General features: G+C 49.7%; 1 protein-coding gene across 1 annotated transcript in view; it reads right to left on the bottom strand.

Annotated features, from left to right (window-relative positions):
- Positions 1 to 16,345, bottom strand: part of VPS13C (vacuolar protein sorting 13 homolog C (S. cerevisiae)) — a 161,286-nt gene that overhangs the window by 16,940 nt on the left and 128,001 nt on the right. Inside the window, exons 56-69 of the mRNA XM_015420051.1 lie at positions 15,161 to 15,321; positions 13,951 to 14,072; positions 12,748 to 13,042; positions 10,579 to 10,968; positions 9,695 to 9,799; positions 8,182 to 8,346; positions 7,640 to 7,768; positions 6,716 to 6,849; positions 6,447 to 6,573; positions 5,095 to 5,330; positions 3,994 to 4,144; positions 3,026 to 3,166; positions 2,479 to 2,560; positions 2,321 to 2,390 (exon numbers count right to left, since the gene is read on the bottom strand). Of these exons, the coding sequence (XP_015275537.1) occupies positions 2,321 to 2,390; positions 2,479 to 2,560; positions 3,026 to 3,166; positions 3,994 to 4,144; positions 5,095 to 5,330; positions 6,447 to 6,573; positions 6,716 to 6,849; positions 7,640 to 7,768; positions 8,182 to 8,346; positions 9,695 to 9,799; positions 10,579 to 10,968; positions 12,748 to 13,042; positions 13,951 to 14,072; positions 15,161 to 15,321 (2,308 nt within the window). The remainder of the gene's footprint in view (positions 1 to 2,320; positions 2,391 to 2,478; positions 2,561 to 3,025; positions 3,167 to 3,993; positions 4,145 to 5,094; positions 5,331 to 6,446; positions 6,574 to 6,715; positions 6,850 to 7,639; positions 7,769 to 8,181; positions 8,347 to 9,694; positions 9,800 to 10,578; positions 10,969 to 12,747; positions 13,043 to 13,950; positions 14,073 to 15,160; positions 15,322 to 16,345) is intronic.

Below are 16,345 nucleotides of genomic sequence, written 5' to 3' on the forward strand. Positions count from 1 at the left end.
CCACCAGCTAATTAAATCAAAGGCTCCCGGGCAAAGGGGGGCATCTGCTTGGCGCGCACCCACACAGCCCCCACTACAACCTTCCTCTGAGGCGAGCCAGAATCCCAATGTTAATAGACACTAAGGCTCCTCAGGGGTCTAGCAAAGCTGCTGTGTTTAAAAAAAAAAAGGAGAGTGGGGATTGACCTTCCTCCCTCCCTCCTTCCCGGAGCCAACGATCTTTGCTGAAGCCTGGTGCAGAAAACCCAACAGGAGGCGTGAACTGCGGCAATCCGACCAATGTGTGTGTGTGACTCGGTCAACCAACAGTTGCTGCTAGGTCCTAAAGAGACTCAGCTCATTGCAGGTGAGCTCAAACAGGGAGATGCTGGCTCATATTCGTGAGGGAATCAATTGGGGTGAAGGGGCCAAAGGGAGGGAGAGGGAGCTGAGTATCGGGGGAGGGGCCCGCAAAAACAGCAAGGGGCCTCCACGTTCGCTACGGGCCTGCCAAAGGACATCTGTCTCGCCTCGACCAGGGCCAGGGCCTTTTCCGCCCTGGCGGGACAGGCTCCCAGCCGAGATGAGGGCCCTGCGGGATCTTCTTCAGTTCCGCGGGGCCTGTAAGACGGAGCTCTTCCGCCGGGCCTTTGGCTGAGGCAGCGGGCGCCCATATATGGCCTCCCTGAGGTGGCTGTCACCCACCCACCTATCCATCTGTTAACTCAAATAATATGTCAAAGAACCATACAACCGGTGACTGTCAGAAGTGTGACTGGGTTTTAATGTTTATTATTGTTTAAATTGCTAACTTGTTTAATTTTAATCGTATTCATTGCACTGTTTTTAGGATGGGACCTGAGCCCGCTTGCAGGATGGGCAGGCTATAAATACAAATAAATAAATAGATAGATAAAAAAGAAAAGGATTAAAAATATATCAAAACACAAATGCCTATTAGTGCGATACAGCTTCATAAAACACAGAGATATAACAAATCACGATACAGAACAGAAGTGCTGGTGGCGGTAACATCCCGGGCCATGATAGGATGATCCAAAGTATGGCCCCCGTCAGTGTCCGGCATGACAGGCTGCTGGTGTGAGCATAGAGGGCCTTGACAAGTCAGTTATTATTGTTAGCAGCGGCTCCTAGTCGAAGGCCTGGTGAAAGAGCTCCATTTTACAGGCCCTGCGGAACTGTAGAAGGTCCCGCAGGGCCCTGATGTCTTCCGGGAGCTCATACCACCAGTATGGAGCCGCCACTGAGAAGGCCCTGGACCTGGTAGAGGCCAGTCTGGCGTCCTTCAGTCCAGGGAGGGCCAAACAGTTTTGAGACCCTGACCTCAGTGCTCTCCGGGGGACTTGCGGGGAAAGGTGGTCCCTCAGGTAGGCAGGCCCCGGGCCATGTAGGGCTTTAAAGGTCAAAACCAGCACCTTGCAGGGCTTTAAAGGTCAAAACCGGTATGCTATTGGCAGCCAATGCAATGCCTTTAGCACAGGCTGGATGTGCTCCCGCGTAGGGAGATCCATCAGCAGCCTGGCCGCCATGTTTTGCACCAGCTGCAGCTTCCGGAGTTGTGACAAGGGCAGCCCCATGTAGCGAGCGTTGCAGTAGTCTAGTCACACTCTCCCAAGCCTAACCTAAATAAAATGGAGGAGAGGAGAACAATGAAAGCCGCTCTGGGTCCCCATCAGGGAGGAAAACGGGGTACAAACAGGGCTATTTTGGGGCAGGAACGCACAGGAACAGAGTTCCGGCTGGCTCCTGAGTTGGCCACGCCCAGCAGGAACTCATTAGCATAATAGACAACACCCAAGAAACTCATTAGGACTGGCTACATTAGGGGTGTGTGGCCTAACATGCAAAGAAGTTCCTGCTACAAAAAAAGCCCTGGGTTTTGACAACAAACAAGGTAAACAGAATAAGAAGCAAAAGGTGGGTGTGGCTGGATAACCACACTTCTGGTGACATGGGGGGGTGGCCTAATATGCTAATGTGATGTGCTGTCAGGGTGTGGCCTACTATGCTAATGAGTTTCTGCTGTTGGGTGTGGCCTGTTATTCTAATGAGTTCCTGCTGGGCTTTTTCTACAAAAAAAGCCCTGGGTACAAATAACACATATAAATAAAGTCAGTTCGGCTAAAATAGCTTTAATTCAGCAATTCCGGTTCTTCGCTGTTTTGTGGGTTAAAAAAAATCAAATGCCTCTCCTCAGAGGGAGAATGGCTCCATCCCAGCTAACATCACAGACTTAAGATCTCTCCTCTCCCGGGGGAAATGACACACACAAGAGAAATATTTGAAACATCAGGTCATCCCAGTTAATGACTTCACTTACTTGAACTGCAACACTTTACTGTACTCGTTGAATCTAGTGATGATGCTAACGTCGATGAACGGTTTTGGTTCTACGAACAAATGAGAGAGGGCTAAGAAATTTGGGAGTGTACCGTTTGTCGGTGAAATGTGCAGCTGGGAATCTTTGATTACGGTTACCTGAATCCAAGGCTATGGATTTGGGAGGAGCGACAGGATGGAAGACAACAGGAAACATTGAGCCGGGCAACTGGTTATCGACCTTTTAAGAGAATGCAGAAACATCGTGTGACCTCTTCGGTGCTGAAGCCTCTTTTAGCTGCACCTTAGACGTTTAAACTGCTTTAGCTTGATCACCCAGTCTAGAAGCCGTGTCCTTATCAACACAGCAAAACCGTTTTAGGAACAGCCAATTAGAAACGGGCTGAAACAGATTAAGGGCTGTGCAAAAAAAAAAACACGCCCAAATTTTGTAAATCTCCCATTTTGACAAAACGTTTTTACAACTCTGAGTAGTTTACAAAACTTCACTCCCAAACCACAATCTTTCCAAGAACCACTCCCCTCTAATCAAATCTCAAAAATATCAAGCACAGGCAAATCCAGCATAGAGTTGGTGTAACACAGCCCCCAAAGCGGGTCTTTTAAAAAGTTCTAGCGTCCTAGCAGAGAGGGGGCTGGGTGTCCTTTCCAACAGAAACAAAATGGCACATTGCAAAACTTATACCTGCAGCCAGTATAACTGGGCCCGTAAGCTCCGCTGATGAGGGGATTGTTTGAATTCAATATGGATGCCGGATAAGAAATCTCGCTTGATGTTGCACCTGGCAGGAAGGCGCATTTCCATTGGCATCTTGTTGAAGTTTACCTAGGAAAGAAGAATAAGAGAAGAGATTGGATTTATATCTCACCCTTCACTCGGAGTCTCAGAGTGGCTTACAAACTCCTTTCCCTTCCCCCTCCCCACAACAGACACCCGGTGAGGTAGGTGGGGCTGAGAGAGCTCTGACAGAAACTGCTCTTTCAAGGACAGCTCTGACAGAACTATGGCTTGCCCAAGGCCATCCAGCAGCTGCAAGTGGAGGAGTGGGGACCCAAACCCGGTTCTCCAAGATTAGAGTCCGCGCACTTAACCCCTACAGCAAACTGTTGTACATTCTGCACCAAAAAGGTGCACATCTGTTTAACTTGCGCTAAAACTTGGAATTTGCCATTCTCACTTCACCATGTAGAGGAGTTATTTAGAGGAGCGATTTAATTTTTTGTTTTACTTAGAAAATTCCTATGCCAGCTCTCCAGAGAACCCATAAAATGGCACACAGACATTAAACTATTAAAATCCCAGCCAGAGTATAAAAAAAGGATACAAAACACGGAGCAGCTTAAAGCAAGTCTCTTGATTTACATACCTTCATGCATTTGTTCCCCAATGGAGACCCCAAAACAGATTATAGCAGTTCTCAGGCTAGAAGCAGACCATAAAACAGTGTTGATAGATCAACCGCTTAAGTAAGAGTCTAGGTAAAAATAACTGTTGCCTTGACGAGAATAGCAGCAGGCACCAGGCGAGTCTCAAGGGGAAAGACATTCCACAGGTGAGGTGCCACTGCTGAAAAGGCCCTGTTAACCACAGAATTACAACCCCTTCCTACAAAAGGCAACACACTCCTCGTGATTTGAAAAATCCCAACAAACCTCCAGGTTATTGTCTACTCGAAGCCAACCCGAAGGATCTGCATATCCTCCAGAAAGATGCTTCTCATACGCGTGCTCCAACAGGCTGATCTGTTTTTGGTTAAACGGCTTCCACCTCTGCTTTGGTTTGAATTCCCAGACCACTCCTGAGCTGCAGAAGAGAGTTTTAATAACAAAATCAAGCATTAGCAAATGCAGTATATTTCCACAATTTTACCTGAAAACACATTATTTCTAATTAATAATTTTAAAACAGTTTAATTCCAAAATAACCGAGCTTATGCCTTTTGGTCACACAGGACATAGCTGGCTGATGCACAGAGAGAAAAACTGTAGGGCAACAGAGGGAAAGTGTTCTAAAGATAGTTTAATTTTAGGTGGTTTTACAAATATATACCAAAGAAGCTGTAAGAAAAGCCAGGAGTCCAGGAGCGCCTTAAAGACTAACAAAATTTGTGGCAGGGTAGGAGCTTTCATGGTGCAGCGGTGGCTTAGAGGTTAAGACACTAAGCTGCAGACCGGAAGGTTGGTAGCTCGGCCGTTCAAGACCCGAGTGTCGCATGACGGACTGAGCTCCTGTCTCTGGCCCCAGTTCCTGCCAACCTAGTAGTTCGAAAGGAAGAAATTGCAAGCAGATAAATAGGTACCGCTTTGGTGGGAAGGTCACAGTGCTCCGTGCACCTTGGTGTCTAGTCATGCCGGCCACATGACCACAGAGAAGTCTTCGGACATTGCTGGCTCTTCGGCTTGGAAATGGAGATGAGCACCGCCCCCTAGAGGCCGGTTCGACTGGCTTTCGAGCAAGGGAAACCTTGACCTTTATGAGCTTTTCATAGGCTTTCTTTGAAGTGAACAGCGACTCACAAAGCTCATACCCTGCCACAAATTCTGTTAGCCTTTAAGGTGCTCCTGGACTCTCACTCTTTGCCACTGCTCTTTTCTACTACTGCTACGGACTAACACGGCTACCCATCTTGACCTATCACCAAAGAAGCAGTCAGAGGAATTTGGAGAAAACAGCCATTTTAGAAAACTATGAATCGACTCTGTGTTTTTGATTCAAAACATTAATGACGAAGCCCTCTTGGTTCTGCCCGGTACCTGGTAATCCCTATGTAAGAGATTTCTTGTTTATTTTCATTGTTGACCAGGGAAAGCCCGAGGCTATGAAGAGACACGGTTATTTCTTGATCGGGTTGTTCCATCTCCTCAGCTTGCCGCGCTTTGGAAACTAAGGCAACGTCGTCCGTGAAAAGCAGCACCCTCTGACGCCCATCCAGGAAAGAGACCCAGTGGATCTGGGTGTTGGAGTTGTAAGGAAACTGACCGCACTCGTCCTGGGTGAGAAAGGAGGACAAAAAAGCCATCGGGTGGGTGGCAAAAGTGACCAGTTACTCTGAAGGAGCTATGGGTAGGAAAGTGCCATCAAGTCAATTTGCTGCCAGAGGATGTAGGGATGGCCACGTGGTCTGATCCAGCAGGGCTCTCCTGATGTTCTTATAAAGGCCTCAGCCTCTCTGCTTTGTTGCTGGCCCTCCAGAGGAACTGGCTGGCCACTGTGTGAGACGGGATGCTGGAGTAGATGGACCCTCACTGGTCAGATCCAGCAGGGCTCTTCTGACGTTCTCCTCAGGGGACGGCCTCCTCCTCTCTGCCCTGTTGTTGGGCCTCCATAGGAACTGGCTGGCCACTGTGTGAGACAGGAGGCTGGACTAGATGGACCCTCACTGGTCTGATCCAACAGGGCTCTTCTGAGGTTCTTATCAGGGGAAGGCCTCGGCCTCTCGGCCTTGTTGTTGGCCCTCCAGAGGAACTGGTTGGCCACTGTGTGAGGCAGGATGCTGGACTAGATGGACCCCCACTGGTCTGATCCAGCAGGGCTCTTCTGATGTTCTTATGTTCTTAACTTACAGCAACCCCATAGGGTCCTCAAGGCAAGAGACAGAGGTGGTTTGCCACTGCTTGCCTCTGTGTAGCAAACCCTGTGGTTCCTTGGTGGTCGCCCATCCAAGTACTAACCTGCTTAGCTTCTGAGATCTGATGAGATCGGGCTAGCCTGGGCCACACAGGTCAGGGGGAGAATGCCATTACAATGTAGTTAATAGTCTCATTTTTGAAGTACCCATAATTTAGACTGCATTTTCTCACAAGCAAACAGTGGGGTAAAGTAAAGCAAGCATTATCTGTCTGGCTCGGGACAATGCACAGAACACAAGACTTCAATAAATACAAATCAAAAACTAGCCATGATACATGGGAAGGGACTCATATGCGTGCGCGCACACGCACACCACACACACACACACACACAGAGGAGGCCAAAGGGAAGTGTATATTATACACTCAACTTTATTCTCACTTGAAAAATATTACTCATGACTGTGCTAATGGTTTCTCAAGGAGTTCGGTGCTTTAAAAGAACTGGAAATCCCTCCCCCACCCACACACAATACCTTAAGAAGGTCATGTTCGCCAACTGTTTGTGCATATGTCCAGGTTAGTTTCCTAGTTCCGGTGGGGTCTGCCCAGGCAAACAACTTCACCTCCCGTGGTTTTAGCTGCGTCTCTTCCTGTAACCCACTGCATGGGGGGGGGAGAGAACCGCAAAAGTGAATACCATGGTAACCAAGCTACAGTGCAAGCCAGGTAAATGCTGAACCCAGCGCCACAGCAAGGCCCCTTTCTCCAGAGCCTGCTTAGATGAAAGCAGGCCCTCGCGTACCTTTGCCGGTAGTTGAGGGTAACGCAGGGTGTATGGTTTATGATCAGAGCGGGAGCATCCCCCTCGTGATAGTCGGAGAAGTTAATAACTGTTGAATGATCCGACACATTCACGTCGACCAGAATGCCTGTGTTCTGTCGGGAGGAAGAGAAATGTATGCTGTGCTAAAAAGGCACAACGCAAGGTCCCCCCCATCCTCGTTCCAGCTTCTCTTGGACCACCAGGCAACAAATATTTTGTTTGTTTGTTATGCCCTCGGTGATCCCTCCTTCCTGTCGGGTGCTTTGATTGTTGTTTTTGTGTCCCGGCATGTGTTTTAGCTCTGTTCAGAACTGTTTAAAGTCAGGTTTCCCCAGCCCCAGTGGCCAACTTTGAGCCTGCAAGCACCTTTGAAATTCTGACACAATTATTGGATTTTAATGTTTTGTATGTTTCTATGGCCCCTTGTATGGAGCTGCGCTGAACTGCAGGCTGTGGAAGGGCAGTAGTTCAGCGGTTCAAGACCCGGGTGCCGCAAGACAGGGTGAGCTCCTGTCTCTAGTTCCAGCTCCTGCCAACCTAGCAGTTCGAAAGCAAGAAATTGCAAGTAGATAAATAGGTACCACTTCGGTGGGAAGGTAACAGCGTTCCGTGCGCCTTGGTGTTTAGTCATGCCGGCCACATGACCACGGAAACGTCTTTGGACAGCACTGGCTCTTCGGCTTTGAAATGGAGATGAGCACCGCAACCCTAGAGTCGGATTCGACTGGCTTTCGAGCAGGGGAACCTTTACCTTTACCTATGGCCCCTTGTACATTGCCCAGCAGGACGCAGTGCAGAAGCAAGGACAGCAAATATGTGAAGGAACTCTGGCTTCTCCTGGCTCTTCCAAAAAGGAAATTACCACTTTTAGAAAGGAGCTAATAATAAGCAGCGACATCTCACCAGCTCCTCCAGGCTCAGCAAAGTCCCGTTGTCCTGTGTGTTATAGAAGAACGGCTTGGACACCCTCCCGTAGCCGATCACTCTGATGCACAGCTTGCCGGACAAGTTTTCGGGCCAAAACGGAAGGCACTGGGCAGTGAAGAAAAAACAGCTTCGGCTTGAATCGGTTAAGATGTGCAACATGCTGCCGTTGCTTATTAGAAAATATATTTTCTCAAGGAATCAACATTTGTGCAGGTTTCGTGCGAGATGTCCCATTCTACCCGGTAGCTTTACAGTGCATCTTACGGTGCACAAAGAGTTTGTGGGCAGGAATTGTTTAGCTTCTGCATATAACCATCAGAGAGCACCAGATAACAGAAAATGGACGAGTGGTATCTTTCAGTTTACTGATATGTTAGAGTTTTCTTTGGTCCCAATAAGCATTACACAGAAGTCCAAGAGTTCTGCTACAGATTAAAAAATAAAGAACATTCGCTCCAGCAACCTTTCAACCAAAAGCTTAACGAGTGACAAACTGCTTCAAAAAAGAGAAGGATTACCTCTGAAGCTGAGAAATAAGTCCACTTATTCGTAGGCAGTGATCCGTCAGCGGCCACCTCTCCTACTTCCAATTCAAAGGAAGACTTGTTGGCAATGGTGTAGAACGGAGTCAAAGTGACTATCCGGGTCAGGTTGAAACTGCTCATTTTGATGCTAACGCCGACCTGCAGCAGCAAGTATAACAGTCAGAAGAAGAAGAAGATTGGGTTTATACCCTGCCCTTCACCAGGAGTCTCAGAGCAGCTTCCAGTCTCCTTTCCCTTCCTCTCCCCACAACAGACACCCTGTGAGGTAGTTGGGAGGCTGAGAGAGCTCTTTTGTGGACTGCTCTGGAGAGAACATCTCTGAGAAAACTTGTGACTGACCCAAGGTCACCCAGCTGGCTGCATGTGGAGGAGGAGGAGGAAATCAAACCCGGTTCTCCAGATTAGACTCCACTGCTCTTAACCACTATACCAAAAGCCCATTCCTTCAACATATTTTTATCTGTGTGATGACAACAGTTCAGCATTTCTGATCCGAGAGGAAAAACAACAACAAGGATGACTCTCTTGTTGTCCGAAAGATGGAATTAATCCAGTCTAGTTGGTCATTTGAATGAGACCACTAGTACCGGTACCCGTTCACACGCTTTGCTGCTAGTGCACAACCCAGGTGTGTGCATTCACTTAGGGTACACACACTATCAGTTTGGTGTAGTGGTTAAGTGTGCAAACTCTAATCTGGGAGAACCGGGTTTGATACCCCACTCCTCCTCCACTTGCACCTGGCTGGATGACCTTGGGCAAGCCGTAGCTCTGGTAACAGCTGCTCTTGAAAAAGAGCCATTTCTGTCAGAGCTCTCAGCCCCACCTACCTCACAGGGTGTCTGTTGTGGGGAGGGGAAGGGAAAGGAGTTTGTGAGCCGCTCTGAGACACCTTTGGGTAGTGGAGGGCGGGGTATAAATCCAGTCTCCTCCTCCTCTTCTTCTTCTCTTCTAAGCCGCTCTGAGTAGTGAAGGGCGGGGTATGAATCCAAACTCCTCCTCCTCTTCTTCTACCAAACATAGCTGTGTGCTGAACTGAAACCACAGAGCTCATAAATCTCAGAAAGGAAAAGGACAAAGGCAACACAACAAAGGCCAGTCCTATGGTGCTCCACAGCAGAGCTGGGGGAGAGTTTGCCTTGATTACTGGCTTACATGCAGGGGTCCCTTTCCCAGACATCAGACTGCACAAAGTTTGAGTCTAGTGGCACCTTTAAGGCAGGTATCTGAAGAAGTCTTGCATGCACACAAAAGCTTATTATACCCAGAACTAATTCGTTAGTCTTAAAGGTGCCACTGGACTCAGACTTGGTTCTACCTGAAGATGTGTGCACGCACACAAAGCCTTATACTCAGAATTAAACTTTGTTGGTCTTAAAGGTGCCCCTGGACTCAAACATTGCTCTGTTGCTTCAGACCAACATGGCTGCCCCACCTGGATCTCACAGAACGTAGTGTAAGAAGCAAGTATAAAAACAGACATTACCAGAAAATCCATCGCGTTCGCTGGGCACTTCACACAGCCATAACTTCCTACTGTATCTAGAGAGAAGCCACTGGACCATGTACTGGTTGAAATGCTTAACTGGATCTACAGCATGAAAGGGGGGGGGGAGAGAGAGAGAGAGAGAATATGTCACACCTTTATCATAAATGTTTACTTCACTCTACCTTGCTTTACAGCCAACGTGACGCTTACACCACACAGTTGCCCACCCCCTAGTGAAAGCAGGGATGTTTTCTGTGCTTCGGTGCAGGTCAGCTGCACTAAACACGAGAGGCCATTAGCCTTCTTTAACTATTCTCATCTGCTCCGAGTCCCCGTGAGAAAGCTAGACTACAAATAATGTAAATAAATAAAATTTAAACGTTTACATCCCACCTTTCCCCATGGCTCAAGGCGGCTTGCAATAAGTTCAAAAACACTTGCAGTTTAAAGCAAAAGTATAACCGCATTCCCCCCCCAAAGATGCCTGCTGTTCAACCCCCACTCAAAAGCCCTGGCAGGCCTTGCAGCATCTCCCAAAGACCTCCAAGGAAGGGTTCCCGCCTCACCTCTTCAGGGAGTCCCTCCCACAGAGCCGGAGCCACCACGGAAAAGGCCCTGGCTCTGGTCAATGCCACACAGGGGGTGGGAGAGCCCACAGATGGCTGCCTGATGACCACAGTCGGCACACGGGTCGCTCGCAACAAAGAACGGTGCCCAAGCTGCACAAGACACTTAGAAAGAAAACTATGTCTTCCCTTCAAAGCTTCTTGTGCAACCTGAGTGTATTTCTTTGGTGATACTAAGCCGTGAAAGGGAATGTGCCGTTTATTCCTATAGGTCGGTTTGCATGAACCCGGGGGCGGGGTGTGTGTGTGTGCTACCTTGTTTTTACTGAAAATATTTTTCTTCTTGAAGGAGAACAAGATGATATCCCTGTACTCTGCAGGGTGTTTCACGTGCATGTCTTCAGCCCGGTACTGGAGGACACGGGACGTCTTGTTGATGAGCCAGTAAGGACTGAACACCGACAGGACCACCCGGCAGCCAACTCTCCTGATATGAATGTGCACGTCCACTGTGGTCGTATCTGCAGAGTTCGACGTGAAGCACACGGGAAAGAATTCTGGCAGACCGTCCTTGAGGCGGATGTGGCCGTTCCAGTCTTTGCCCTGATATTTTACCAGGACGAGCTCCAGTATTTCACCGCTGAATCGTGAATGGAGAATGTCGGCGGTGCTCCCTTCCGGCAGCTCGTGGGCCTCTGCTGTCCTCTAGAACAAACACGGGAAATCAGGAGGGAAATTAGATATGGAAAACTAATTTGAAGGAGGACTGAACACTGGAAAGGGGCAGCAAAGACACAAACACTATGACTGAACCAAACTCGCCACGGATTAGATCGTAACGTTTGCTAAACTCAGTTTAGAACAGCATGCATACGGCCCTAGAAATGTGCCCATGACAGCGACGCCATCTCAGCAGCACACAAGACTGCTTTAGCTGACATTTGACACTCTTGTGTGCCTACAGTGAGCCACTTTGGTGTAGTGGTTAAGACTCTAATCTGGGAGAACCGGGTTTGATTCCCTACTCCTCCACTTGCACCTGGCTGGATGACCTAGGGCAAGCTGTGGTTCTGATAAGAGCTGTCCTTGAAAAAGAACAGTTCCTGTCAGAGCTCTCTCAGCCCCACCTACCTCACAGGGTGTCAGTTGTGGGGAGGGGAAGGGAAAGGAGTTTGTAAGCCGCTCGGAGACTCCTTTGGGTAGTGAAGGGCGGGGGATAAATCCAATTCCCCTTCCAGGCCCCAAGGAGGTCAGGCTGGTGATAACCAGGGCCAGGGCTTTCTCGGTGGCGCCTCCATACTGGCGGAATGAGCTCCTGGAAGAGATCAGGGCCCTGCGGGACCTTTTACAGTTCCGCAGGGCCTGCAAAATGGAGCTCTTCCACCAGGCTTTCAACTAGGAACCGCCACCACTGTTAACAACTGCAACAGCCTGAAGAGCTTGGTCCCTGGTTGGTTATCGATAGCCTAGGCCCACCAACTACATCTGAGGAAGATCAGTGAGCTGGAATGCACTCACGCGGTAATGCCATCGTTACGACACCAAACAACAAAGCTAGCCCTTTGACGTTGTATTGTTTTAATGCACTGTTTTTAAATCTTTGTGAACTTTTGATTGTTATTGTGAATATTATCCCGTGTAAGTCGCCCGGAGCCTGCTCCGGTGGGGTAGGGCGGGGTATAAATCGTAAAATAAATAAAAACAAAATAAATAAAAACAAAATAAAAAACACATAAGAACACAAGAACTTAAGAAGAAGAGCCTTGCTGGATCAGACCAGTGATCCATCTACTGCAGCATCCTGTCTCACACAGGGGCCAACCAGTTCCTCTGGAGGGCCAACAGCAGGGCATAGAGGCCGAGGCCTTCCCCTGAGGAGAACATCAGAAGAGCCCTGCTGGATCTAGTCCAGCCTCCTGCCTCACACAGGGGCCAACCAGTTCCTCTGGAGGGCCAGCAACAGGACAGAGAGGCCGAGGTCTTCCCCTGAGGTTGCCTCCTGGCTCTGGGAACCAGAGGATCAGTGCCTCTGAATGTGGAGGTTCCCCTCAGTCACCAAGGCTAATAGCCACTGACAGACTGATCCTCCATGAATCTATCTAAGCTGTTTATTCCTGTGGCCATCATGACACTGTGTGACAGAGTGTTGGACTAGATGGGCCATTGGCCTGATCCAACATTGGCTTCTCTTATGCTCATATGACACCCTCAGGCAGCGAATTCCACATTTTAATCACTCTCTGTGTAGAGTAGTATTTCCTTCTGTACGTTTTGAACCTACATAGCAGACTCAATGGAAATTTCAAGCCTCCAAGATGGGTGATTGAAATTAAGACTACGGTCTACCGACATAAAGCAGCATGAAAGCAAAGGTTTATAAGAATGTGACACACTTAAAAACACAGTGGAGAAGGAGGAGGGGGGGGGAATCCTAAGGATCCTTTGTGGCCTTCAGAGGGTTACAGGAGGCACTGAGAACCCTACCTCCAGCAGGTATCGTAAGGAGTAGGGGAGGAGGTTCCGCATGGTGACCGTCGGATACAGATGGATGATGTAGGCCGGATCCCAGTTCTCCCCATGGGTGGCGATGAAAGTCAGCTCGTCGGGCACCGCAGCCGTGTTCAGGATTAAAGGGAGGAAGTTGGTTTCGGTTGACGGGCACTGCAGCATGCATTTGACTTCAGTGCTCCTGTGGAGCTCCTCTCTCCACGCGATGTAGGTAGTGGACGGAGTGTACTGGCCCTTTAAGTGCCCGGCCGGCTGCACGAACAGGTGACACCTGAGTCCGAGGGCAGGAAGGGGAAGGTCATGGACTCATCATTAAAGGTAAAGGTTTCCCTTGCTCGAAAGCCAGTCGTTTCCGACTCTAGGGGGCGGTGCTCATCTCTGTTTCCAAGCCAAAGAGCCAGCGTTGTCCGAAGCGTTCTCCGTGGTCATGTGGCCAGCGTGACTAAACGCCGAGGCGCATGGGATGCTGTTACCTCCCCACCAAAGCAGTACCTATTTATCTATTTGCAATTTCTTGTTTTCGAACTGCTAGGTTGGCAGGAGCTGGGACCAGAGACGGGAGCTCACTCCATCATGTGGCACCCGGGTCTCAAACTGCCGAGCTACCGACCTTCTGGCCTGCAGTTCAGCATCTTAACCACTGAGCCACCACGGCCCTGGACTCATCATTAGGTTCACACAAATTTTCTTTTTTCTTTGCAGATCATAGAATCATAGAGTCGGAAGGGACCTCCAGGGTCATCTAGTCCAACCCCCAGCACAATGCAGGAAATTCACAAATACCTCCCCACCCCCAGTGACCCGTTCCATGCCCAGAAGACGGCAACTCCCCCTCCCCAGGATCCTTGGCCAAACTGGCCTGGAGAAAGATTGTTTCCTGGCCCCAAAGTGGCGATTGGCATTTCCCTGGGCGTGTAAGAAAGGGCCACAATGAGAACTAAGCCCTGATGCAGCCCTTCCTGCCCTCCCTCTCATGATCTGCCCAAGTTCACAGGATCCGCATTGCTGTCAGATGGGGCCATCCAGCCTCTGCTTGAAAACCTCCCAAGAAAGAGAGCCCACCACCTCCCCAGGAAGCCTGTCCCACTACCGTCAGGAAGCTCTTCCTAATGTTTAGTCAGAAACTCTTCTGCTTTCTGAGATGACCACTTAAGAAATCCGAACAGATGCTGGCTTTACCTGTACGAATCTAACGGGACATGGAACTCCTCGTCGGGTTTGGCTATGCCGATGGGCTCCAGCTGCTTAACGTTCTTCACCAGTTTGTAAATGATGAACGGGACAGAGAAGTGGTTCTTGATCTGAAACCGAAACCGGAAACAGAACAGCCATAATGATGTACGCCGGATGTGTGAATCAATCACCACGTGCAGGACTTCCATTTCACCCAGTGTCGATTCGTTTACATCAGGGGTCATTTCGTAGAAAAAGAGGTGCAGGAGCTCATTAGCATAACTCATTTGCATAACTCATTTGCATATGCCACACCCCCTGACATCACCGGAAGTGTGTCAGAAGGCAACACCCACCACTCAGGCTCCACTGGACTGTTTTGGAGTGCTAGCTATGGGGGGGACGTAGGACGTGCAGATCTGTCTTCACAGAGGAGGGAGAGCTTGTACCTGAAGGTGGGGGGGGGGGGCTCTGCAAATTACCTGGCTGCTTCTTGATCCTCGTGGCCCGACTGAGGGCTGCTGCGAGCAGGGGGCGGGGCTTGTTGCATGTGCTCGCCCCCTGGTCTCTTTACTGCCGGAGCTCCACTCCTGTGCACTCCCGCAGGAAATGACCCCTGGTTTACATTGACCGGACCGAAAGCATAACTCCGCTGGTTCAACGGGTCTTTCCCCCTCCCTGTCACAGCCCCCCCATGGCCCTGGAAACGTTACTGTCAGCTAGGCCTCTGTCTAGCCCTGCTGCCATGGGGTTGAGATGGCTTTGGAATTTTAACTTTTGTTTCTGCTGTGTCTCCCCCGTTTCTCTTATCTCTGCTTGACCTGGTGTAGTGTTTCTCCTGGGAATTAATGTCTGTTAGTTTGGCGGGCTTCTACCTGGCCCCTCGTTGGCGCTAGGCCATGGGGCGGGGGTCTCCTTGAATTATGTATAACTGTTTGCTTTGCGTGCTTTTGGCCAGTTCTAACACAGGGTGTCTGTGATATCTGCAAACTATCAATAGTCTTAATAAACTTTACTTCTTTGAATGAAAGCTGTTGGGAACTGATTGCTGCAGGGGGTCTGGCAGTTACTCCCAAGAGCCCTGTGCCTTGGGAACGACATGGGGTTCAGCAAAGGGGGCTGCAGCTGGGGGGGGGGCTCTCCACCTAAGCCGATACGTATTCTGGAACAGACTGCCGGTCTTAGGAGCACGCACCCACAAAAGGTAGCCCTTTACCTGCAGAGGGGAGCGTATAGTGACAACTTTGTTTCCTTCCTCTGCGTCGATCTGTACCAGAACGGAGTCGGAATGGTCGAGGAAAGGGTTTCTGACGTTGTGCAGCCTTCGCCCTGGTTTCGTTATGGGGATATTTGCCACTTCCGTGTAGTCCTGAGGCACTGTCCGACGACAAAAAGCAGTGACAAGATTGATCCCTGTCTTCTCTGTGTTTTAAAAAGACGGATACGCTTGTGTGCAGCCCTTTCGCCTCCTGCGGTCCTACAGCTGTGCAGCGGCAAAGTCCCCTTGAAAGGGCAAGAGAGTGTCAAGGAGCCCGTCCCGGGATCTGACAACTTCGGTCACGAGACCCTGTTCGCGTGAATGCTTCCTCACTGCCAACAGAGAGAATGGATCTAACCCGGCTCAAGGTGCAAGGTTTCTACGGGCAGGGATTTCCCCCCAGCAGATGCCCGCCTGCAAATGGGGAAAAATCAACAACTGCCCGCACAAGCGCTTCCTCCGTTGCCTCGTGGAACGGTTTGCCTGAGGAGGTCAGGAAGGTTCCTGCCCTCTTGGCTTTCTGCAAACTAGGCAAAACTGAACTATTCGAGGGGGCTTTTTCTGTGCAGGTAAAAGGGTCAGACCGTACAAAACGGTTTTACAAACAAAGGAAGGTTACGGACTGCGGCCAACACTGCTGTGTACAGCTTACGGTAAGCAGGATCCTATTTATGTAATTCTCGACGGATACGCTTGTGTGCAGCCCTTTCGCAAAGTCCCCTGGGAAGGGCAAGAGAGTGTCAAGGAGCCCATCCCGGGATCTGACAACTTCGGACACGAGACCCTATTCGCGTGAATGCTTCCTCACTGCCAACAGAGAGAATGGATCTAACCCGGCTCAAGGTGCAAGGTTTCTACGGGCAGGGATTTCCCCCCAGCAGATGCCCGCCTGCAGATGGGGAAAAATCAACAACTGCCCGCACAAGCGCTTCCTCCGTTGCCTCGTGGAACGGTTTGCCCGAGGAGGTCAGGAAGGTTCCTGCCCTCTTGGCTTTCTGCAAACTAGGCAAAACTGAACTATTCGAGGGGGCTTTTTCTGTGCAGGTAAAAGGGTCAGACCGTACAAAACGGTTTTACAAACAAAGGAAGGTTACGGACTGCGGCCAACACTGCTGTGTACAGCTTACGGTAAGCAGGATCCTA

The sequence above is a fragment of the Gekko japonicus genome, unplaced genomic scaffold, assembly GCF_001447785.1.
Source record: "Gekko japonicus isolate JY-2015 unplaced genomic scaffold, Gekko_japonicus_V1.1 scaffold369, whole genome shotgun sequence".
Classification (NCBI taxonomy): Eukaryota; Metazoa; Chordata; class Lepidosauria; order Squamata; family Gekkonidae; genus Gekko; species Gekko japonicus.